At 46.5% G+C, this 23,272-nt stretch overlaps 4 protein-coding genes across 4 annotated transcripts; 2 read left to right on the top strand and 2 right to left on the bottom strand.

The window, feature by feature from the left end:
* Nucleotides 1-318: 318 nt before the first annotated feature.
* F4812DRAFT_453501 (putative peptidase family-domain-containing protein) lies at nucleotides 319-2,896 on the bottom strand (the record flags this gene model as incomplete). The annotated part of the gene is made up of 4 exons (XM_047936494.1): nucleotides 319-415; nucleotides 468-594; nucleotides 648-2,370; nucleotides 2,531-2,896. The coding sequence occupies 4 exons, from the start codon at nucleotides 2,894-2,896 to the stop codon at nucleotides 319-321; spliced, it is 2,313 nt and encodes a 770-aa protein (XP_047785866.1).
* Nucleotides 2,897-6,904: 4,008 nt separating this feature from the next.
* On the top strand, nucleotides 6,905-8,692 carry F4812DRAFT_243469 (uncharacterized protein). The gene is made up of 2 exons (XM_047930653.1): nucleotides 6,905-7,497; nucleotides 7,579-8,692. The coding sequence occupies exons 1-2, from the start codon at nucleotides 7,426-7,428 to the stop codon at nucleotides 8,590-8,592; spliced, it is 1,086 nt and encodes a 361-aa protein (XP_047785867.1). The 5' UTR covers nucleotides 6,905-7,425; the 3' UTR covers nucleotides 8,593-8,692.
* Nucleotides 8,693-11,092: 2,400 nt separating this feature from the next.
* On the bottom strand, nucleotides 11,093-13,792 carry F4812DRAFT_243578 (uncharacterized protein). The gene has a single exon (XM_047930654.1). It carries the CDS (start codon nucleotides 13,088-13,090, stop codon nucleotides 11,204-11,206), a length of 1,887 nt encoding a protein of 628 aa, XP_047785868.1. The 5' UTR covers nucleotides 13,091-13,792; the 3' UTR covers nucleotides 11,093-11,203.
* Nucleotides 13,793-15,126: 1,334 nt separating this feature from the next.
* Nucleotides 15,127-18,095, top strand: F4812DRAFT_446520 (uncharacterized protein). Its single transcript, XM_047935650.1, has 2 exons — nucleotides 15,127-15,793; nucleotides 16,046-18,095. The coding sequence occupies exons 1-2, from the start codon at nucleotides 15,769-15,771 to the stop codon at nucleotides 17,731-17,733; spliced, it is 1,713 nt and encodes a 570-aa protein (XP_047785869.1). The 5' UTR covers nucleotides 15,127-15,768; the 3' UTR covers nucleotides 17,734-18,095.
* Nucleotides 18,096-23,272: the final 5,177 nt, after the last annotated feature.

Consider the following 23,272-nt stretch of genomic DNA (forward strand, 5'->3'; position numbering starts at 1 on the left):
AGAATGATACCGGATGACCCGTCCGTCTTGCTATGCTGCCGAATCAAGCCCCTTCCCCTCGGATCTTCCCTGTAGTCCGAGGCGCATATAATGCTGTGATTATGTATGTCCGATGCGAAAACGAAGAAAGGAAAAGACAAGTTACAAGTCCTGTGTATGCCCGGGGATATAATGCTATGACGAAACGAATATGCAGATGCGTAGACCGCTCCAACTTCCCTTGGGTATCAGTTGGTATTCTATCTCTAGCGAACACGGCTTCTTCTGTGCCGACGCTTCTTAATATTCGACAAGGTGATCCTGTATTAAGTATTATGGTTACCGAGCGATAATAACCGAGAAACCGTCAACCCAGGCCGCGCATGACCCAGAGACGCCACAAAGAGTGTAGCCTCGCGGTGGAAGAAGAGTATGACTGATTGCTGTTAGCAAATTTAACTAGATGATAGAACGGGTATAAAACATACGGAGAGCCACCGTGCGCGTTGCCGTAAATGGGAGATTTCCTCCCAAGGCTCGTAAGGATCTGGATACCATCTATCCACACTCCTGATCGCACAAAGAAGCCAGTAATATACTCGCCACGACGGATGTCTACAAGATGTTAGAACTGCGGACAAGAGATGGGAGACTATCCTTTAACTTACCCATCTCAAACGTATCGCCTCCAGGCTTGCCTCCACGCTTTCCAAATAACTGGCTAGAGTCGTCGTCGTAGAAAAATTCAATCCCATCCAAAGCAAAGCCGTGATAGACCACAACACGAGAGAGCACTCGGTTCTTTTGTGTCGCACTTGTAAAGATGAACTCTTGCGGTTGGCTACCTTCCATCTGCGAAAAGCCAAGCTTGTCACTGCGATAAGCCGATTTTCCAAAAGATAGCTTAATCGATGATGCTTTCGAGCACAAGCTATGAAAGTCGTTTATATCGAGGTTTCCACCGCCATGAGATTTGATGCAGACCTTTATCTTCGAACGCCGCTTATTCTCGGGTAGCTTGTCGCGGAGCTCTTGTTCTGTAAGGGTTAGGTTACGCTGCACTGAACCGTTCTCCAACGGATACTCGATCCATGTATGGCACAAATCGTCGCCCTCCGGATAGATCTCTATAAATGAGACTCCCGTAGCTGCTGTGATCTGAACATGACCGTTCTCGACCGGCCAGGCCTGGACACTTGAGTCGGAATTTAGGATCGGGTCATTGGGCAGTCTAAAGCAAGGGTGAGCGCGGAATCGGAGGCAATCTAGGCGGTGCCAAGTGCATTCGTCTGCCTGAGACACGGGTCCCCCCTTCGACTTAGTCCGAGTAGAGTAGCCCTCTCGAGATACAAACGAGCGGTTTAACTTGACATAATCCCTGAGCATAACGCCATGCTCCTGATGCGGACATCCGAAGAGGTGTCCGGTTTCGTGAAGGTGAGCGCCGATGCCGATATTCGCAGCTTCCCAGGAACTTCCGGCCTCGTTACAGTCGTTCGCAACAAAGTTGGTGTCAGTAGGTGTGCAGTCAGTAAAGGCCGGCACAACCTCTTCGATACTCGTGGGGTAGCTTTGCAGGCAATGGGATCCAAAAATCGCCATGTGTAAGTCGCCGGAATTGCCTCCTAAAGCAGCATGCCCCGTTACAATCTTCGCGTTCGTATCCCAATGAGCATCTAGAAGTAGCACCGAAACGTATTGAGTCTGTCCTGGAAGAGGTTTGAAGTAATTCTTGAGAGCGTCAGCAGCAATGCCGTAAAGGTCACCCTTTTTTGTCGCATCCGGATTTTGTTGCGCTAAGTTAAGGTCCCTAATCTCAGCCAAAGTCTTGTCTGATCGGATAACGTGAATACGCGCTTCTGATCGCATCGCGCCCATTTCTCTATCCCGATAATTGCAGGTACCTGTCGTCCATTCCTCCTCAAACCTAAACACCCGTCGGCCGAGCTTGTTCCTCGACATCTGTTCGGCGGTGAATGCTTGCCAGAGGTAAGCAGCCATTCGGAATTTGCGAATGGCCGTTTCGATATTATTCCCTTCCTTCTCAATCCGGGCAGGGACGGCGTCAAATGTACCGGGAGAATCCTTCGCGAGTAAGATGGCAAGTTGTAGCGGTGGTGAGTTCATGGGAGGGACCATATGTACGGTGATATAGGACGAATGAATCGGATTTGAGGTGCCGCTGTTTGCGAGCTTGGGGCTCGAGAAGTCGAAACGCAATCTATTTGCACCGGGCATGAGATATACCAACGCTTTGAACTGCGATTCACAAACCGGCCAATACGTAGGTGGGAATCCATCGTCTAGCCTACAAACCGTAGCAGTTCCTTCCGGGGCTTTTTGACCTGCTTCTCCAATCGTACCATTGACAAGAAGGATCTTTTGCGAGACCTACTTTTTAATCAGCATATACGCCTATATACATACGACAAAAGGAGGTATTTAGATTGAAAGTCTGTTCAATTCTATCAATTAATGGGGTTTAAGATGGCCAATGGAACTTTAATGTTAACAAAAAAGAAAAAAAAAAAAGGAGAAAGTTCCACCGTACCCAAGTATTCTCCCCAATGTTAGTTAGTCGAGGGGCGTATTGCGATTGAGGTAACGAGGTTTTGCCATTGAGAGCAGGAGATCCCAATCCAGCCATCCCCGATACACTACTATACCGGTTGGAATTAGGCTGAGGAGGGGGCCTATTAGCTGGAATCGGAGGGGGTTGCAGTAGGTCTTTGGATTGCGTAGGGACTCCCGGATCGGATTGGGCAGTTATAGAAGGAGGCGTGATTGACCCGTTAGTGGGCGTTGTGTCTTGACTCTGCTGTTCATCGTAACTTGAGCCGTCAGTGGAATGGTCGGTACGGAAACTAGCTCGCGATCGTCTTCGAAGTTCCTTGAAGCTTAGAAAGGAGGGAGCCATAACAGCTTAACCACAGCAGAAGCTGGTCTCCTCTCCGTGTTGAAGCTGTGAGGACTCAGGAGAGAAGCTGTTAGGCGCAGGTCCAACAAATTTTTGGTAACAGAGCTCTCTATTTGTCTGGTCGGTCGATACAGTTAAGCCAAGCCAAAGCTACCAGGGGTCAAAGTAGCCTCACCGGAGTTATTTTAAGAAGGGGAAGCAGACAGCCCACAAGTCAGTCTAACTAACGGCAGCTAGTGAGCTTCCCTAAAGCGAACGGACGAACTAGTCAAATTGGTTGAATTAGGGAAGAAAAGAAGAAGAAAAGAGGAAGAAAAAGAAGGTAAGGTCAAAGATTCACTTGGAGGTAATGAAACGAGTAATGCGTGGCTAAGCGAGATAAAAATGATAAGTGGAATGTAAATAGGTCATCAAGGATAGGCTATTATGGGTAACATTTGGGGGGGAGGGAGCTTGGACTTCTGGATGATAAAAGAAGTTGTATTAGCCTGGCTATAAAAACTAGGTATTTCTTTCAACGTCGACGAGTATAAAAAACAAAAACAAAAGCGAGGGTAGAAAAAAAAACCTATCTTTCTGCCAACTCTGGACAGAAAAAAAAAAAAAAAAAAAAAAAAAAAAAGACAATAAGTTGTTTCTGGTTGTAGGGCCGATTAGTAGCTAACGGTATCCTGGCGTAGAGCACAGAAGTTGTGTTAAATGTAATCAGCTAGATTGGATAGGCGATCATTAGCGATCATTAATGATCATAGCTTTTGTAGATGTGGATTGACATGTGTGCGTCCGCTGGAGGGAAAACGGCACAAGGAGCGGGATGTTGACGAATTGACAAATGATGATGACGTCGGGGATTGATAAGTTGGGAGGTACTTGATTAAGGTACTTGGCCAGCTTGGTTAGGCCAGGTACTAGGTTAGGTACCTAAGTTAAGTTAAAGTGGGTTCTTCCGCTCCTTGAAATTGCATCGAATTGCATTGCGCCGGACCAAGCCTTCCCTGGAAGGCCGCTTTGGCCTATTTGGAAGTTGAAAAGTTGAATTGAAAAACTTGGATACGAGAAGTTGCTAACGAAAGGGCCACTGAACCACCCTGTAACTTCCATGTACCGGTTAGCTATAATGCCCCATTTTCTATTTGTGTTAGATACGCTCGTGTACTTTACCCGATACTCAACCTCCGCGTCTTACTTCTCTCCAGAACAAAGGAGGGGGGGGAAAAGACGTCGAGATTGGCGTAAGCTGACACGCGTAATTACTCCTCCGAATATTGATATACATGAAAAGCCACGATCCATATCTCGAGCTCAAAAAAATTGGAGGTTTCCGGAAGCCTTCGGTCTGTAATACCTGTAGATAGGTAAGTGGCACAGTAAGTAATGCGCATGCTGGTGAACGAGGTCTTGGCCTGAAAGAGCCGAGCCAAGGTTACAGTGCACTTTACAAGGGTGTCGATATCTGCAATGTACCTAAATATAACACGATTATGCTGGTTCTTATTTTGGTGACAGGGAAGCTATTAATCATTTTGTCGGGTTGTCTTATTCAATGACAACTATGAACCTAACCTAAGGTACGGTTTACATAAAACGATAATACGTACGAAGGATAACCACCTGGACAGGACTTACAGGGTATTCTAAGACTTAGTTACACTCATATAAACCTAATAAGTTTTGGTTGATTGGTTATCGGATCATTTGATATCTGTTCACCTGGTATCACAGATCTTCAGATCGAAATGCGAACTACATACAGCGCTCAACGGAAAGACTGTCTCGTGCGTATCCAACCTAGGATGATACCTTATAATGCTACGGTACCTTATACCACCTAGTTTTGATACTGCCCGACGATGCAGCCAACCGGTGATGGATTTTCTTAGCTTGTTGAGCATGCAAGAAACCGTCAGGTATCAAACAGTACCTGGCATTTTAATTGCTGGATTTTATCAGGTTCGTTTACAATGGTTCCAACATTATAGCGGAGAAATCTTATTTGAAACCAGCGTACATAAATTAAACTGTAGCGGATGTCGCAAGGTGATGTGGAAGTTATCAAGATGAAAACTCGAAAAAAGGAGGTATCTTTCGCATTTCCCCGCCGGATGGCTTGAAATACTTAAGTAAAGTTACAAACCAAAGTCAATACTCCTAATGATCCGATACCTAGGTATCCTATAGCTGCGTCTACGGCTCGGCCCGGTACAACGTAATTTATAAAGCTACCTCCTTATAAGGCCTATGTCTCTAGAGCCTTGTACTAATCTCTTAAGTTTGAAGCCCTAGAGAGTGCCTTTTCCACGTACTCACAAGACATAGTGTGGGTATATGTGTGAGAAGCAGAAACTCGGATATGCTCTTCAACTTTTGGTATCCGATCTTTTGGACTACTCCCCGAAATATACACTAGGTCACTCTATTGTTCTCCATCATCGCCATGATCAGCATCACTGCATATTCGTGGGATGTTTCCATAGCGGCCTTGCGATGTAACCAATTGGGTCAAGTTGGAGATAAATGCACTTCGTCTGACAGATTCTCGTATTCTCTACTTTGCCGCTTTAAACCATAGCCAGTTTGCACTAGATACGAAGTTTTTCAATTTCCTCAAGTATATACCCTACCCCCCTTGGTATTTTTACAAGCTTTCCATTTTTATATAACTACCTGTTAATGCTTGCAGCATTCCACCTGATTTACTTACCAACCCCTAATTGCAATCATTTTACAATGTTGAGTTACATACCTCTTTCTCACCTTAGCACCGCTGAAAGGCTTACCCAAGCGTTAGTCAAAATACCATGATTCATCTAAGTTGATGTGAGACAACGCTCTTTTAAGTGCTTGCAGCAAAATGCGGGTTTGGCACGTTTTCGTAACATTTTAGCCTCACTTTCGTCGGACAGGGGTTTAAATTGGCTGCCATTTTCGGAAGAGCTGTCGCATGCCACGAAAACCTCGCCATCTCCTACTCCTACTCCTACTCCCCTATATCCGATGACCCTACGATAAAAAGCTCCGTTGTTATCTTCTCGAATTTTCTCTTTCTAGACTTCTTCCCTTTTCTTAAACTCGAGCACGGATCTTTTTTTTTATGTCTGGCTCTCGATAAGAATAGGAGACTGTGGAATTAACTAACCCACTACCTTAGGTACATAACTCGGCAGAAAAGGGGTCTCTATTATAGGTATCTTACATGACATACTTATTGCCTAAGACATCCTACTGAATTCGAGTCCACGCATGTCTCGCTGGCCATAAACCGTCCTTACCATGGGAATAGGGATATTATCAAGAAATGTAATATCTAAACGATATTGCTCTATTTGCCCTCTCCTTCGCCTAATGGGATATGTGAAGGGCAGACAAAACGCCAGTAAGCTCTTCAATGGGTTCACAGCATAAACGCCAACCTTTGAAAACATATTACTAGGTACAAGCAGAATAGACATGTCATAGAACTTGTTCGCAGGCCACCTGCAACCTACCGGGCTGTCGCAGAAATAATTGGCTATTAGCAAGTCATATCCTAGTCGCTTATACAGGATTGCATTGGCTTGAATTGTATGATAACAGTCAGGTATGTAACATCTAACCGCTAGATTGGTTGGTTGTATTGTACAATACATAACACAACAACAGCCCCCTGAAGACGTAGTTAGGCTTAGGGGAGCTGCATCTGGCCCTATGAGATCCGGACTTGCGCTGAAAGCTAGCGACCCATCGGTGAGCTCATCCAAGGCAAGCCCATTGGGGGGGGACCTCTTTAGTTAAGTCAGCGGGCATTGTTCACCTGGAAATCAAGGGAAGCTAAGCTCGGACTTTTTAAGACTTCCTAATTTCCAATATTGCATCAGCAGGTTTCCAAGGGGAAGGAATGCACCGACTTCCAACATAGTGTACCTAATTGGCTGAATTGGCTTAGTCAAGCAGTGTTTTTGAGCAACAAGTACCGTCGCTATGTACTTTATGTAGACCGAACTAACAGCCCTTTCCTAGCCTTAACTAGCGCAAATGCCTATTTTCCATTGCGGGTAATCCAAGATCGTACCTCCGCCAACGCCAATGTGAACTAATTGACTTTTTCCCTACATACTTCTTTTACCTTAGTGCTGCCTCACTGTCGTCGTTCATTACAACAGTATACGAACTATACAAACTATACAAAAACTATCCTTTTGCAGCTCTTGTTCAACCTTTTTAAACTGTACATATCGATTTCAAGAGCCCACCTCATAAAATTTTGACACTCAGACGGATCGGTATACTTAATGTCTACCTAATTCCATTCGTTCACATTCACCCCAAGCCATACATACCTCATACCATACCTATCAACATCCTCCATCCTTCCAAAGTAACCATCAACCCCCCTTTCCCTTACACCGGCAAGCGCCTGGCCTACAAGTCGACCCAATCATTTATATCCCCCGCCATATTTTCTGGACAATCACTCGATAAACGTCACTTTCGACTCAGGGGGGAGAATCCAGAGAGAAAAAAAAGTTTCCTTCCGATCCAAGCAAAGCAACATGTCGTCGCCATTGAAAAAACAGCCTGAGGCTGTAGTTGATAAAGTCCTCAAACGAGTGGAAGTTAGCAAGGTATGTACACAAGCTTGGTTCACCTATCGGATCAGCGAAGAAAAATCAATATCTAACAGACTTTTTTTTTCACATTGATAGATCGCCCGAAGATTACAAGGTCGATTGGCTCTAGCACAGTTTAAGACGAAGCATGGATGGGAAGACTTGACGCTTGATACGATCGAGCCCAAGATCGAAGAAGAGATCCGACGCAGACGTCTTGCTGAAGGAGATGTACTATCTGACTCGTCGTCTAGCACATCAGAACTACCTTATCCCAGCAGTAGGAATACGCTCATGAGTTCCCCGCTCAAAGCTCCTCTATTTTCAGACGCAATTGGGTCCAGCAATGGCAGTACAGGTCATCGGAAACGCACATACAACATGGCCTCATTTGATATAACTATGTCGAGTCCAACCAAGCGATACCGTACCTCGCCCACCGCATACAAATCCATGGAGTCCCCACATAGGGCGTGGAGAGCACACCGACAACTAATCCAGTCTTCTCCTCTCAAGCCACGAAGACAACAGCACTTTACGACTTCTACGGGGCCCGACGTGTCATTTTTCCAAGGTTCCCGCCGCCCCTCAGTGGATTTTGCTGTGCAAAATTTTGCAGCGCATTCCGACGATGATGACGACCTATTACCCGCACACTCATTTATGGTTAGCCATGGCCATGATCACAATCGGACGTCGCCTCCTCGAACACCGCCCATGCGGAGTAGATCTATAAACCGCCGAAATAAGGATAGGGGTATGATCAACGGGGAGAAGCCGGAAGAAGGTGCGGATTTATTGCTTTATCTGGCAGCATCTCCCTCGCCGGCGGTACATTCGACTAAGACCCGAATGGAGCCACCGTCTACGCCGCCTCAGAAGAAAGACCTCGCATTGCCATCGTCAATGATGACCACCCCTGGCGGTGGTACACTCTTCCCCACAACACCAGGCCAGCCGTTTGACATGTCAGATTTTGTCAATATTACGCCTAGCCCTGCCCAGAAGCCGTGGAAGACGCCGATGTCGCTTAGAACGCCTACGGCGAAGACGCCACTGAGCGGAGCAAGAAGACGATTAACGTTTGATGACCCAGCACTCGGGCTATAAGCTGTAGCTCAGCTACATACGCCCAATCACTAGCAATTTACGTCGAGATCGACGACTTTACGGACGACGCAAAACTTTCTTTTTCATTTCTACATTTACACAAAATTTTCTCACCTAGATGTGCATACGCACATTACGACAATACCCGGCTCTCGCCATGATCACTTATTATTAGTATGTTTTCCCCAAGAGGGTATGGATGGATGGATGGACGAACAGACACAAACAGCCAGGACTGGTATGCTTGTACAACACACAAGACATGGACTGCGTCTTCTTTTTGATATTCTGCTGGTCTTTTAATTCCGAGGTCAGCAATGTGGAATACTCGGAGTCTATTGGTCAGGGCACACCCCCTCAATTGTTTTTTTCGGTAATGCTTCGCAACGATATTGCGCTTCACACACACTCACCCCAACGTATGAGTAATTTGATATTTGTTTTTCTTTTCTTTTTCTCCCGAGGGTCCAAGAAAGCTATTGCGTATGCGTATGCGTAGTCTTTGTTGTTGTTTTTCTTCGACGATCGTTTGATAGCATGGTACGGATGGTACGGATGGGTATGGATGGATGGATGGAACGGACTGAATGGACAGGACGAACGAAAACTACCTAACCTAACGTAGCAGGCAAAAAGGCCAACGTAGTGTAGCGCAGTGTAAGCGTTAGCTCTTACTTGCAGACAGACAGACAGACAAACAAACAATGCGAGTCTTTTTTTGTTTCTGCGAACCTAAATCTGATCCAGTGAACCGAGGTTGTGTTGTAAACAAAACGAAATAGTAACCGATCAATTGGTCATGGAAGAAAAGTGCACTTCGTCGTTGGCGAATTGATGCGAGTCAGGAAGTTGGGTAGGGTAGGTATGGAGGGTTGCATGTGAGATGACGATACGATGCGATGCGATGTGATGCTTCGGTTTTTTTGTTTTTTTTTTTTTTGTTTTTTTTTTTACCTATTATACGGCGATCGACCTACCTAACGCCAGACGCGTCCGCAGGTTCGCGCGGCGGACGGTGAATTTTGCGTTTTTTGGCGTTTTTTGGCGTCTGGTTCGCGTAAAGGAGGGGAGGGAGGGAGTTACGTAAAGTAAAGTGAGGTGAGGTGAGGTGGCCAATGGGAGGGTAAGGGGTTAGGGATGGGTTGGGATGGGATGGGATGGGAAGAGGTACTTGGGGGAGGTACTTTGTGTACATCTACGGTTTAGCACTGACTAAGCTGAGGTGGTGTGGTGGGGTATGGTGGGGTAGGGTTTGGGTGTGCTTTAAGCTTAAGCTTCAAGGGGTTTCGAGTATGTAAGTTAGATAAGGTACCTGTTATTTATTTCTTAAAAGCATTGGGACTTTACTTGGAAGGCAATGTGGCAATGTGCCTTAAGAGACTTTTGCGTACATACATACAACATCCGGACCGTTCCAGGTGCAAAGAAAAGTTAACCAGGCGGAAGCTTGACATGTGTTGTTACCGAAGACGATGTTCTGGATACCTCCTGTGTATCGGGTAGATAAACATCTATACGCCGTAATGAATCCATATTAGGTATACCTATACTTTGGTTTATAACAGTACTTGGTTAGGAGTTCATTAAAGAAGTAAAGGTTCAGGATCTTAGATCTGGGATGGATTAAGTTACTATTAGTACCTGGTAGGAGGTAGGTACGTACGTATTGCATATATTTATGTGTACCTAGCAATAGTAGATGTATTCCCTTAGGTTAAGTACCCTTTCGAGCTTTGATGTCGTGTCTATTTGGTTTGGTAGCAAGCTCTTTTTCCTCTTGTCCTTATAATGAGAAATTGAACCATTGCCTATTGAAACTAACTAAATGAATATTACAAGTAGGTAGCTACTTAATTAGGTGTCTAAAGTCCCTACTTAGGTACCTACCTGTTATCTCTCATAATAAGCCATTCTCACTCCCGCTTATAAAGCTGTGAGGCCTGTTTTCTAAAGGCATATCTTGTTATAGGCATGTCAAGATAACTTACCATAGGTATCGTTTACCACAACAGCAGACATACAGCACATGATCCTCGAAATATAGCACCGTCCTCACGCCAACATGATCAAACTTCAAGGCTTTTATTTCAGCTACGCTATTCTCTCTCGATCGGTACGATAGGATACAACACGCGCGCTCCATCTATGCAGCTATTTTGGCAAGCACACTCAAGGCTTTTCGGCACCTAATATACACTCTCATCTCTTTTATTCCCCTCGCTTGGGTATACGGGACGGGGAAAGAAAACCAATCCCCCCATGTCGAACGAAAAACAACAAAAAGGGAACATATTTTCTCTCTGTCTCTCTCTCTTTCTCTATACATATTGGGGTTAATTAGGGAACACGCCATTTCCTCGTCCCTCCCCTGGGTGGTATGGTATATCATAAGCGAGTGTGGTTTTGTTGGGTATCATGGAATGGACCCAAACAAAGGGAAAAAAAAAACCAATGCACCGTCAAAACTCCGAGCTATACTCCCACCCCCTCTTTTCGATATGCTTTAGTCAACCAGCAGCAATGCTCGCGTCACGCCTCGTCGTCTGATGCTCTTCCCACGCCAATCTAAACACTATGTTTGCTGTGTCTTTAAGTTTCAAGCGTGGGTGTCCTATATGGCTTTGCCCACGCTACCTTGGCTCTTGCTGCTCTTAGCGTCAGAATCCCGTCGCCCCAGTCGGCTGTCTGGACTCGGCGTGTACCGCTCAACTGCCGGTCCGACGTCCGGCCCGGGATCGCCCCAACCCATGCTACTTACGCCGCTCGAGTATTTCGACGTGAAGCTTTCGCTCCTCATATGGGCCTGCTGTGGGATACTGGGCACGCTCTCCGTATAATTGCTACTGCGGCTGGCTCTGCTGGCCCACCCGGCAGTGGCGTCCATACTGGAGTTGGCGCTGCGTAGAAGATCCGGGCGATCCAAATCGAAGGGGTCGGAGCGGAACCTGTTACGTCGCGTGCCGACAGTACCCACGCTCGTCCGGTAGCTAGCATTGCTCGTCTGGCGGCTAATGCTAACATTGACGCTATGGCCACGGGAGTGACGGGCGTTTTGCACATAGGTTGCGATTCCTCCATTTACAACACCCGACGGAGCCCTAATAGCGTTAGAGTCCGAAAATGGGTTGTTTACTGCAGAGACTACCGGAGACGTGGTCTTGGCTGCATTGTTGCCTATAACATTCATATCGGAAAAGGGGTCTGCCGAGTCCAGGTCTAATCCTATACCGCCGAGGAAGTGCTGCTCGCCACCCACGGATACTGAGCGCCGCCGATTGCCGTTTGCGTCCCCTTGCACACTTCCCATTTCTCGCTCGGGCCGGAAGCCAAACGCAGGCCCATTGTTTTCGGGCTCACCACGTATTTGCCAGTTGGAATTCTCATCTTCCGCCAACCGGCTCCACCAATCCACGGGGCGTCCATTATTCGTTGTAGGTCCCGTATTCGAAGTGTTTCGGCTATGAATTGGCTCCGGCAGGCCAAATTGGGAGTTGCCGCGGTCAAGATTGACGCTAGGGCTTGGACTGCCGCTGCGCGTCACGATATAGCCAACACGCCCGCGCAGTCTTCTATACTTAGCTCCAACAGTCGCCCAGAGCTTTTGAGGGAGCGGCGTCGGACCCAAAGACCTCCGACTAATGAGATAAGGCTCCTTCTCATTGCCGCGATATTCCGCAATAGGGGACATAGACGTCAACATGGTGCTCCTCCGTCCCTGCGCTTTTCTCTTCCTCCAGAACCAGATTATAAATGCTATTAAAGAGATGGCTATGACTCCACCAACAACCCCAGCCGCTATGGCTACCGTCTGCCCCGTAGTGATAGCATTGCCAGTCGCTTGCTTTTGAGTATTTTGAGTACTTGGCAATTCTGTCCCTCTTGCTCCAGTCTCCACTGCCGAGCTAGAGGCTTCCGTCGTCGCTATTGTTGGTAATGCCGTACTTTCGACAGCACTGACGAATGAGGAAGAATCTACCGGTTGGTTGAAAAGGGAGGGGGTTGATAATGCAGAGCCATTATCCTGATCTGCGGAACTCGATATTTGTGTATCTGGCTGAGCAGGGGACGGGGTAGGAGATGGGGTAGGAGAGGTGTCAATAAGAAGAGCAGATGAAGAAACTCCATCAGTGTCAGTTACGGCTGGCGTTGGAGATGATGCAGAAACAGCAGTATCTGCTGGTCCTGGGAGTATTTCCGTAGGGAGGGTACTGGTAGGGGTGGTTTCTCGTTCTGCCGGGTTTTCAGGTAGGGATTGTTGGGTTTCGGTCGCTATCGAACTAGATATAGACGAAGGTGTTGAAGCCGAGATTGAAGTCGAAGTCGAGGTTGATGTCGAAGTCGAAGAAGATAGTGATGTCGAAGAAGTTGAACTCAATAAAGAAGATTCTGATGTCGATGTTGATGTAGAACTAGAGGCTACAGGTGTTGCTTGTTCGATTTGTACTAATTTCGGCACTGCCGTACACCTCCTACCCTTACGAGTCGTAATAGAAGCCATGATCGTGAATTGTGAGAATAGATAAAGCGATACCAGTCGCAAAAGTCGAACAGGAAATAATTACCGCCGCTCTGGGCAAATGAAATCAAGATAAAATGAGGTTACAAGAAAGAGAAAAAGAAAAAACGGCCGGCGCGGCCGGGCTACGATGATCAGATCATCAAAAATGGGTTGTAAGGAACAGCAAAACTCTCATTTTCCTCTGGAAAAAAAAGACAGAGTGGCTTGGAACTAAACACCCTACGTAATATTGATATATTAATGATATATCTGAGAGTGAAGTTCGGGAAGAAAAGTGCTACACCTTTCGGAAGAAAGCGAAAGAGAACAACGGGATGAATGGAACTAAGGATCGTCAAACGCCTAGGTCACTGAGAATATAGACTACGGTCCCCCTCCCCTGGATTTCCACCCATTCCGAGATAACCACCTCGAGGACGTGCACTACTACGATGCTAAGGGTTCAGGTTTGCATGTCCATCAGATTCTGTTGCAAAAGGTCTCGTCCCTGGTATGGTGTGTTTGGTGGTAAGGATATGGATAGACGAGATTGGCTGATGTCGCCGTTGAGGAAACGAAAACGGTGGAGATCGGTTGGACGAGTCAGACAGGGGTAACCCCCCAAAGCGCCGTGGAAAGCATCCAATGAGTCTCCTTAAGGAGAGCTGATAGCCTCAGAATTCACTCTTATGGATGTGGGGTAAAACGCTTGAACCCCTGGCTTGTAACAAATCTGAAGCAGCGAGGGTTGGGGGGGTGGTTGACCCTTCAGCCGCATTCGGTACGCCACACCATATTTTTGCATACCTAATGTTTAATACATATTATATCGTATATTATATTATACAAGGTATCTATCTGTAAAAATGTTAGTAAGACTCAAACTAATGTAACCAAGTATAGGGGGGGCTTGGGGCTTGGGGCTTGGTGTTGGGGCTGTTAGGTATTGTACTGTACCTAAGGCACCTAGATATTGGTGCCGGTGGGGGGTTTGAATGCCTGTCTCATCGATACTATTATTTTACCACTCGTTACCTATAGGTTAGGAGGTAGGTTAGGAGAAATCCGACATAGCGACCGTCTAGGGACGGTGAAATCGAGTGGCTTGGCACGGGATCGAAGTTGTTCAATGTAAGGAGTTATGGTGTTTTAACACATTAGCCATGAGTGGGTAAAATAGCAAACGGTCTCCTCTTTTTATCCATTATAGAAGCAGGTTAAAGAGGAGAAGAAGAAGAAGTCATCGAACAATTCTGAGTTTCAAAGGTAAGAAGGATAATATGATAATATAGTCGAGTCCCGACAAACTTGTAGTCATTGCGCTGTGTAATCCTGTAATCCACTCAGATTTCCTGAGCTACGGGATGGACATCAAACTTGACGGATCTATGCTTGCCGATATGCTTGATGTTGATGTTGACGTCGATGCCGATGCCGATGTATTGACCCGTAAAAGCATCCTTGGCAAATGTTTGCATACTTCTAATTAGCAAACGGTAGCTTTTGGCTTTTGTCGAATTGTTTATGCGGGTATTCATGGGTGATGTGATGATGATAAGAGGGGGGAAAATTAAAACGAACCATTTTTACAGCAACCAGCAACCAGCAAAAAAAAAGGTCCAACATACTATAGCAAGTACCTATGTACAATACCCCCAAATCATCTCACTTGATACACCTTAGGTAGATATGTGTAAGTACTTAGTAGAACAGGTAGCACATACTTAAACCGTAGCTTTATTGATCCTACTAAAAGAAAGTGCCTAACCCTATTGCTCTTATTGCTCCTACCGCGCCAACCATTCATCATCTCGCTGCGGGTTGGGAAGCAGGGAAGGCACATAAGTGCTCGGTTGGCACTGGACGTAAGGTCGAAAAATGTAACATTGGAGGAGGTGCTACCATCCATAGTAGTAGTACTTGATGTATGCAAGGTGCAAGCTGGCAAGGTATAAAAAATGCACAGACCAAATTTGACTAATAAGAGAAAAAAGGGCAATGTCGAAGCTTAAAAAGTGGAAGGAACAGTCCCGCCCAAACTGAGAGCAAAGAAAAAAAAAAAAACCAACCTAAAAACTAACAACTGTCAAACTCCGCGCTTTAATTCTTCAACCCGATTTACAACAAGGTCCAGTCCCTTTCCCTTTCCATCCCATGATACCTTCCAGGCTCTATCTAGGCTCTAGTAAACGTCACGAGCACAGCACCACAACACCACAACACCAGACCACCCTTCTCAATTCCTATTTGGGAAGCTACTTGTGAATATTTTAGCGGAACTTAAGTTACCTATATTAGCTTTTAGTTTTTCGAGACCTAATGACATCTGAAGCATCTTAAGGCCGAAGAACCCTTTAACACCTGAGACCCGTGGACGTTACCTACATACTATACCTAGCATCTGGCGCTGGAACATCTAAGAAGCGCCCCCGTCGATTGATTAAACTGGCCAGGCTCTACTACTACAAGCTACCGCCTGCTTTAAAGGGGAACTGTGTCACCCATAAACGTCATTTTGCAAGGCGACCTCTAGGACCCTTTCCCCCTATCTGCACACTTTCCTAGGAACTGGACCTCTCACAGGTAGAAACCGTGTACGAGGTGCTTATTATTACTATAGGTTAGGTACTTGGCTGTGTGCACGCCTTACCTTTTGACCTGCGACAACCTTTAGAAGAATGTTGGGCTCAATAGTCAGCTTTGGTAAGTAGACTTGGTATCTATTTTTCTTTATTTACTATCGTGAAGTACGCTGTGGAAACACAGCTGAGATATACATCATGTACACACCGTGTATATGCAACGAACTCGAACCAACAATATATTTCAAATTTTGTAACCTGAAAAGGGCATCATATGAATATTCTTTTTTAATAGGCAATTTACAATAATTCCTTTCCAAAAAAAATAATAATCTCGTCTATCTCTGATCATCAATCTCATCTATTTTATTAGTGCCAAACGCACACCAGATCGGACCGCCGCCCAAGGACGTTCCACCAGCTATTCCTATCAAATTACCACAAATCAGCTCTCAATTATCTGACGCAAATTCTCACCCTTCCCTTGTTCACTTCCTGCAAAAGCTACAGCGTCCCAATGAGCTTAGCGGGTCTCACTTCGCCGCCCTCGGCCTTCAGATGCATGCCGATGCCCCGCCCGAGGACGTTGTCCCGGATCCGTCCTTCTTACCCGTAGCCTCCGAATGGGTCGGCGTCGACATAGATGAGGCCCGGCGTAGGGATCCAACTTTCCGACGCACCCTTTCCAATGGAAGGATTTCTCCTGAGGCTCGTGTCTTCATAGATCGCCGTGCTGAACTATCCATACCAAATCAATCAGCCTTTAGGACCATTCGTCGTATCAAACCCGAACCTGGCACTCAAGCCCCACGACTAGGGAATTGCTATGAATTCTATAGGCAAATGGAGTTGATGGCGCAGTACTGGGATGACACTTCCTTACCACCACTTTCTACCGAAAATGAAGACGAGTCACAGCCCGCCGATGGTACTTCGTCTGAGAATCCGGAAGCCAAACCTAAGGCTCCTGAACGGGTTACTTATCGCACTAATACCGGTGCGATCATGCCGGCTGAATTCCGTCATAATTTAATCTCGTCTTTCGTTAAGCTCGTAGCTTACGACTTCGGCTGCAACGTCGTCCCACCGAGAGTCGAGCCTCGCTTACAGCTGCTTTCACCCGCATTCAAAGAAGTTACGAAATCCAAGGTACGGTATCACCCTCAGGTCGCATCCTACTTCCCATCTGGATGCGTGTTTCTATGCAAGTCGCCGATGACCCGCGAAGCTGCGCGCGCGGGTATCGTCGAAGGCCCCATAGCAGCGGTATCGGCGCGCAACACTATCAATTTCCCCACTTCGGCGGAGGCGTACTTGGACTTTGGGCGTGAACTTGTCGCGGCACTGATTACTGCGCAGCACCGTGCCCGCGAAGGCCAGCCCGAAAAACGGTTTGGCGAGGGTAAATGGTGGGCCACGCAGAAGCGCTGGGGTGGAGGCGAAGGTGGTCCCATAGGGCGGGAGATCGACGGCGACTCCATCGTAGGCGACAAGGATTCCGCCGGGTCCAACCCTGAGGAGTCAGATAGCGTGAAGCCAGTGCCAGTGCCGGAGACAACCAGCGCCACCAAGGAGATTAAAGTAGGGGGTAAGACCGTACTCATCCCCGTGCGCGGACAGCCCGTGAGCAAGAAGCCGCGCAAGAACTTGAGCATCTACGACAGCTACCGCATGGTGCGGCTGCCGTCGTCGAACTGGGACAGGAAGACCAAGTACACGGCCGTGGGCAAGATCAAGGGCGCCGACTTCGACGACGTGTTCGTGCTCAGCAGCCTGTTCCACCACCTGTCCGTGATTCGCGTGCGCGTGCCCAACCGCCTGCTAGAGGTATTCGCCGGCGCGCCGGATGCGTACGTCAAGACCGAGACAGGGGAGAAGGTGAAGAGCTGGGGGAAGCTGGAGGTGTGGCGCAGCAAGTGGTACGACTTGTTCATAGTCGAGGAGAGGCTCGAGGCCATGCGCCTGCTCTGGGGCATGATGGCATGGGTTATGCGCACGGAAGACGAGAGCGGCAGCGGCGGCGCGAAGGCGGATGAGGATGTTGTTATGAAGAATGCTTGAGGGTCTGCTCTAGTCGAGAGCTGAGACTGTTCTGATCTAGGATGTAGGTTACGGGTCAACTAGGTACCTACTCGAGTGTCATCCCGGATCGGCTATCGCGAACTTGAGGTTGCAAGGACAGACAGACAGACAGAAAGAAAGATAGATAGACAGCGACCTACTCCCTCCTCCTAGGTATTTGGATCTAGATTATGCGGTAGCTAGGAAGAAGGGCCTAACTAGCATCGTCATCTTCCCATCTGATAGACGTGAATGAAGCATATGATGAGTAATACGAAGACTACCTACCTACCTAGGTACCTAAGGTAGCTACGTTTTTCTTTCTTTGCATTCTTTGAACCCCCGCTTTCGCCGGATTCGCTTGATTCGTTCCCGGGGAGATGTCCTACCTTAGGTACCTACCTATACACCCATTCGCAAAACCTACCTTAGGTAGCCTTTGCCTTTCTTTACCTTACACGGTTCTTTTTTTTTTCGTTCATGTCATACTATAATGTAAAGAAGCATAACAAGACAGAACGGAATAGATAGATAGATTGATACTATTGGTTTCTACAATTCTACACCGCCGCCGATGGGGATAAATACCATAAGTAGTAAGAGGTATTATATATTATTATATTATATATTATATACACCTACCTGCTTGACGCTTGACAGATCTGACGTAACGTATAAAAAGTCAGAGGTCACCCTTACCAACGGATTTTTTTCTTTTTGTTCTTCTCGTTTTAATAAGTACATACAAGCGACAACAACAACAACAACAACCGCAGCAGCAGCAGCAGCAGCAGAAGTAGTAGTAGTATGAGCATGTAAGAATTTCATTCACTCATTGAATAACAACAAGAACAACATCAGCCGCGCAGTTCGGCTGCTGAATTTTACACTGGCGAATTAAGGAATAGGTTAGGTACCTACCTACCTACCCAAGGTAAGATAGGTTGGTAAGTAAGTGCTTATCTAGGAACCTGTATGTATGCATGCATGTGAAAGTATAAGAAATACGCATTTATTTATTAGAATGCTTTACCTACAGCTTACCTGATTCAGGTAGGCATTACGCACATAATGGGATGATGCTCTTCTGACATGACATACATACATGATTCGGTATATACCTCTGACCACCAGCCTACTCACCTAACATAACCTAAGGTAATCCATCTTGTGGAATTGGGATGCTGGAGAGTGGCGGTAAAGGGGTCTAGATGGGAGTAGGTATTGTATGTATGTATGTATGTATGTACTTAATATATGTACCTAGGTATAGATGCATGCATGTCTGTCTGTACCGGTATATTACCTATATGTATTCTTATTGGAGATATTAGTAAATACCTCTCTACATACCTAGCTAGCCTAACCTAGATACGTAGGTCGCTTTTGCACGGTTAGTTTATGTGCTTTGAATTATGAGGGCTAGGTACCTATGTAAATACTATTCTACTCATATAACTACCTAGGTACCTAACCTAAGGCATATGTGTATATGTGCAGAATAGGGGCTCGGGTAGGCTGGGATATCTTCGGGGGTAGTCAACAAACCTATTGCGTCCAAGGGACTGAAGAGGTCGAAGAGGCCGGAAACTTGGAGAAATAGATAAGTGTAAACAAGTCAGGGGCATTGAAAGACTGAGTTAATAATTCGTCGGTCTAGTTAGCCGGTAGGGGGTGTTTTCTCGCCAATAGGGTGACAATACAGCACTTTCTCAGGGGGGGCTGGCTCGGTGAACTGGTATGCTGCAGCTGTTAAGCGAGCTCTACGTTGACAGTAAGGGGCTGCCGACAACCTAGTTCTCTATAGGTACAAGAGAAGTCCGCTTGTAGCGCTAGTTAGTTGATAGGTAGCCACCTTTCATACGAAGGATCAAGTAGTGTGTTCCATCTTGGTGATCACCTACTGATAGTTTACTCCAGGAAGCATTGAGTCGCCTACGGTGTATCATACATGTACGAATACATGCGTATGTGCGTCCAGCTCCGCAGAGTAGATGCCCCGGGAAGTATCACAGCCCCCATTCTAACGACTTACCTACCTAACCATACTTTGCTACGATCCAGCTGGCCTAGCCCCCTCCAGAGTGATAGAAGTAAGGTAGGGGAGGTAAGATAGCCGGAGAATAAGCGGCAGAAGTTGGAGTTGGGTTATGAGAATGGCCTCGGGGTCTCGTTCCTATAGGCCTGGTAGCAAAGGACATCAAGCAGGCTTATCTTAGCCTAGCTGTATCGAAGAGCTCGGCCAGCTATTCGGTAGAATAGTCGTGGCAACGTACGACTTAGACGCGCTAGGCGAGTACTCGAGCCATCTCTACGATATCATTGATCGAAATGCGAGAGGGCTTGATGAAACGCCCGGCTATAAATACCCATACAGCAACATCGGCGCTAATCTCTCCCCCAGGTTTTATTGAATGGTGTGCCCCTGATGCGGAGTTTTTCCCGCTAGCCGTACGTCGCGTTGAGAGTGGCGATGCTACCTCTTTTCGAGAGAAGTGTCTGTTATAATCCTTGATATGATATTCCCAGCCTGCATGTCTTCCATGTGTGGCATCATGTATATTATCTCGTGTCTGTACGAGACCTTACGAATCCAGCTCGCAATAATTCCGCGATCGTCTCTAATTTTCGCTTTGGCTGCCTCACCAGCAACCGATTCTGATCACATATATGACGTAGCGGCTAGTAGCAAGATCAAATGCCACGGACCACTTCGGGATAAATCGAAGCCTCTCCATGACCTCTCCATGTTCTAACGTAAGACATGCAGACCTTGGCATAGTATATAATGGTCTCAGATGAAGTTGACGTTCGTTCGATCTAACGTCTTTTGGAACTGCGGGAGGGCCCGTGTTTCTATGCTCCACAGTCTAAGCGCTGCTTGGACTTGGGTTGATCGCATTAGGAAGACTTATTAGGCTTAGGTATTTCGTGTAAGATGTACCTAAGGTAGTCGTCGAGGGAATATAACGTTGTTTGAACATAGTAATAACAACTAAAACATTTCTATAACTACCAATAGGTAGATAGAATCTTCTTTAGCTGAGATGTAAACAAAATCCTAAAGGGAAGATGAGGCTCCAAAAGAAAAAAAATATGCAACTTAGAGCTAAAGATAGCTACAACAGCTGTATAGCCTCAATCGCCTCGTTTTGGCAGCTGAGCCGCCCTGAACTTAAGGTAGGGCTACAGTTTGGCCTTACGCGGAAGGTAAATGATAGAAAGGGTATAGCATAAGACTCTTCTAGCGTCAATGTCAAGCTAGATCGCGCTTGAGTTAATGTGAGCTAGAGTGAAAAAGTGAAAAAAGTGCTGTCATGCCGACGCAGAATTAATCGATACCGCATAGCATAGCCTCTAAAGAGGGTTACATGCAGCACTCCCGGCGGTATATACACACTAGCTGCATGCGTTGTACGCGTGTAGGTATTGTACATACCTACAATGCATAGGTACTTAAGTATGCATGGATGAAGTGGCTGGAAGGGTCCTGTTTAACCGACAATGCTGTACCTGCTTAAGTCATTACTACTAGGTATTGTACAATACAATACAGTATCGGACCGCTGACTCGCAGACAGATCCGGAGTACGGTTTAGGTATGGCGGCATGGCGGCATGGCGGCATGGTTAGGATGGCAGCAATGATAAACCTACCTAATCCGTAACCTACCTAGCATTGGCAGCTAAGGTAGCTATCTAGATAGGGCTGGTATTTTCCTGGTCCATGCTGTCCCGAAAAATAAAATAAAAAAAATAAAAAATATTTTTTTTTGGTCCTTGCAGACAACGCGGTGCGAGGTTGCGGCTGTGCTGCTCGGCATCACCTCGATTGGTTCCTCCACACATTCTCTCATCCCAAACCGGCCCAAGGACCTGGAAGTGTCTAGGGACGATGCATGTGGCGTCTGTTTGAAAGATGAGACCAAGTTTCTGACAACCTTGTACCTGGATAATTGTCTATTGTACCTTGATGATCTGCGGTGATAGTCCCACTTAGGATAGTTAATAGCTAGATTGTGAGCTTCGATGTTCGGTGGTTATACGTAAAATGTCTGTGTGTAGTTGTTTTCTTTTTTCTTCATTTACTCCGTTGGCTCCGTTGGTTACCTCCGTTTGCCTCTTTTGGCCGAAACCGAGGAGCACGCCGATCTTGAAATTTGACTCGCGGGGATCCCCGCCACTAAGACCTACAAGCAACGGCAGCCCGAGAAATCACAGACCGAAAATAAATCTGAATATCCGCGGAGCTTAGTCGTTGATGGATGCATCTCCGGTAGATATTCGGATGCGATAAGATTTCAACGTGAAGTCATAATCCACATAGCCACGATGATTTTGCAGTTGCTCTACATAACCTTATGTTACGTTGTAGATATTGTATGTGGGATAACGTATGTGTATGTGCATGTGCATGCGTGGTGTGAAAGCGAAACTCGGTCCAGATATCCGTCTAACTACTACGTTAGGTACCAGGTAGGTATGTAATAAGATCTCCCACGTATTGCAGAATTTAAAGTGTGGCCTTTTCGTGCGGCCTTGTAGGTTTACAAAGCATACTGCAGCCTACCTACAGCCTCACCGGGAAAGTATAGGCGCAAAGGTGATAGGTGGTGATAGGTACCTAAGATAAACCTAAGGTAATAGGAGGTAATGTAATAGGCCACGGCTAAACCATGGGCCGGAGAAGCAAAAGTTCAGACGAAATGCTTTTCTGGCCCCTGCACGTCAGCCACCATGTTCGGGTATCCCGAGCATTGTTCAAGGTTGCATTACTATCCTTCAAGGCACCTGGGCACTGGCTTGAAAGACTCGGATAATTCGTTCTTCCCTTACCGTTTCGCATTAGATACTCCAACACGACTCCAACGACGACGTGCATTGCATCGTATGTATCGTATGTATCTCGTGCATGTATGTATTGGCTTTCGAGGCGGCTTACGGCGTCTCACGCTCCAAGAATCTCGGTTAAAGTTTTTTGATATCGTCCTATATTAACTTGACATGCGTCAAATCTGCTGCAACGCGGCTGATGGACTTAAGTAATATGACGGACATACGGGCAAATGAAAGGTGAGCATCCATACGAAGTTAGAATTAGGCAGTGTAGCTTGAGAGACACCTAACCTAACCGTGATTCTGCCGTAGTGCCATGTGTATACTACCTACCTTAAGCAGGTATACTGACTTATACATACATGTAGGTAGTATAACGCCATACAAGACGGATTTCGCCGGGAGAAACCTGGTGAATTAGGTACCTGTCAAGTAGTTAGGTACTATGTAGTTACGAATAGAGACATAACGTCAAACTATATTTATGACAAATGCACAAATAGGATAGCGAAGCTTTGGGTATATGCTCTTTATGCTCTTATTAGGTCGCCGATCGAGTTTGCGGTAGCAGGGTTGCCCGAGATGCTGATTCGTCCGAGGAAGATAATGTAGAGAGATTGCGTTGTAACAGCACTGACGTGTTCCGCTGTACGGCTGTAGAGACCGGGTACAGTTAAGAGCCGCAAAGGTATAGCGGTATAGCT

The sequence above is a fragment of the Daldinia caldariorum genome (genome assembly GCF_022478825.1).
Source record: "Daldinia caldariorum strain CBS 122874 unplaced genomic scaffold F4812scaffold_26, whole genome shotgun sequence".
NCBI lineage: Eukaryota > Fungi > Ascomycota > Sordariomycetes > Xylariales > Hypoxylaceae > Daldinia > Daldinia caldariorum.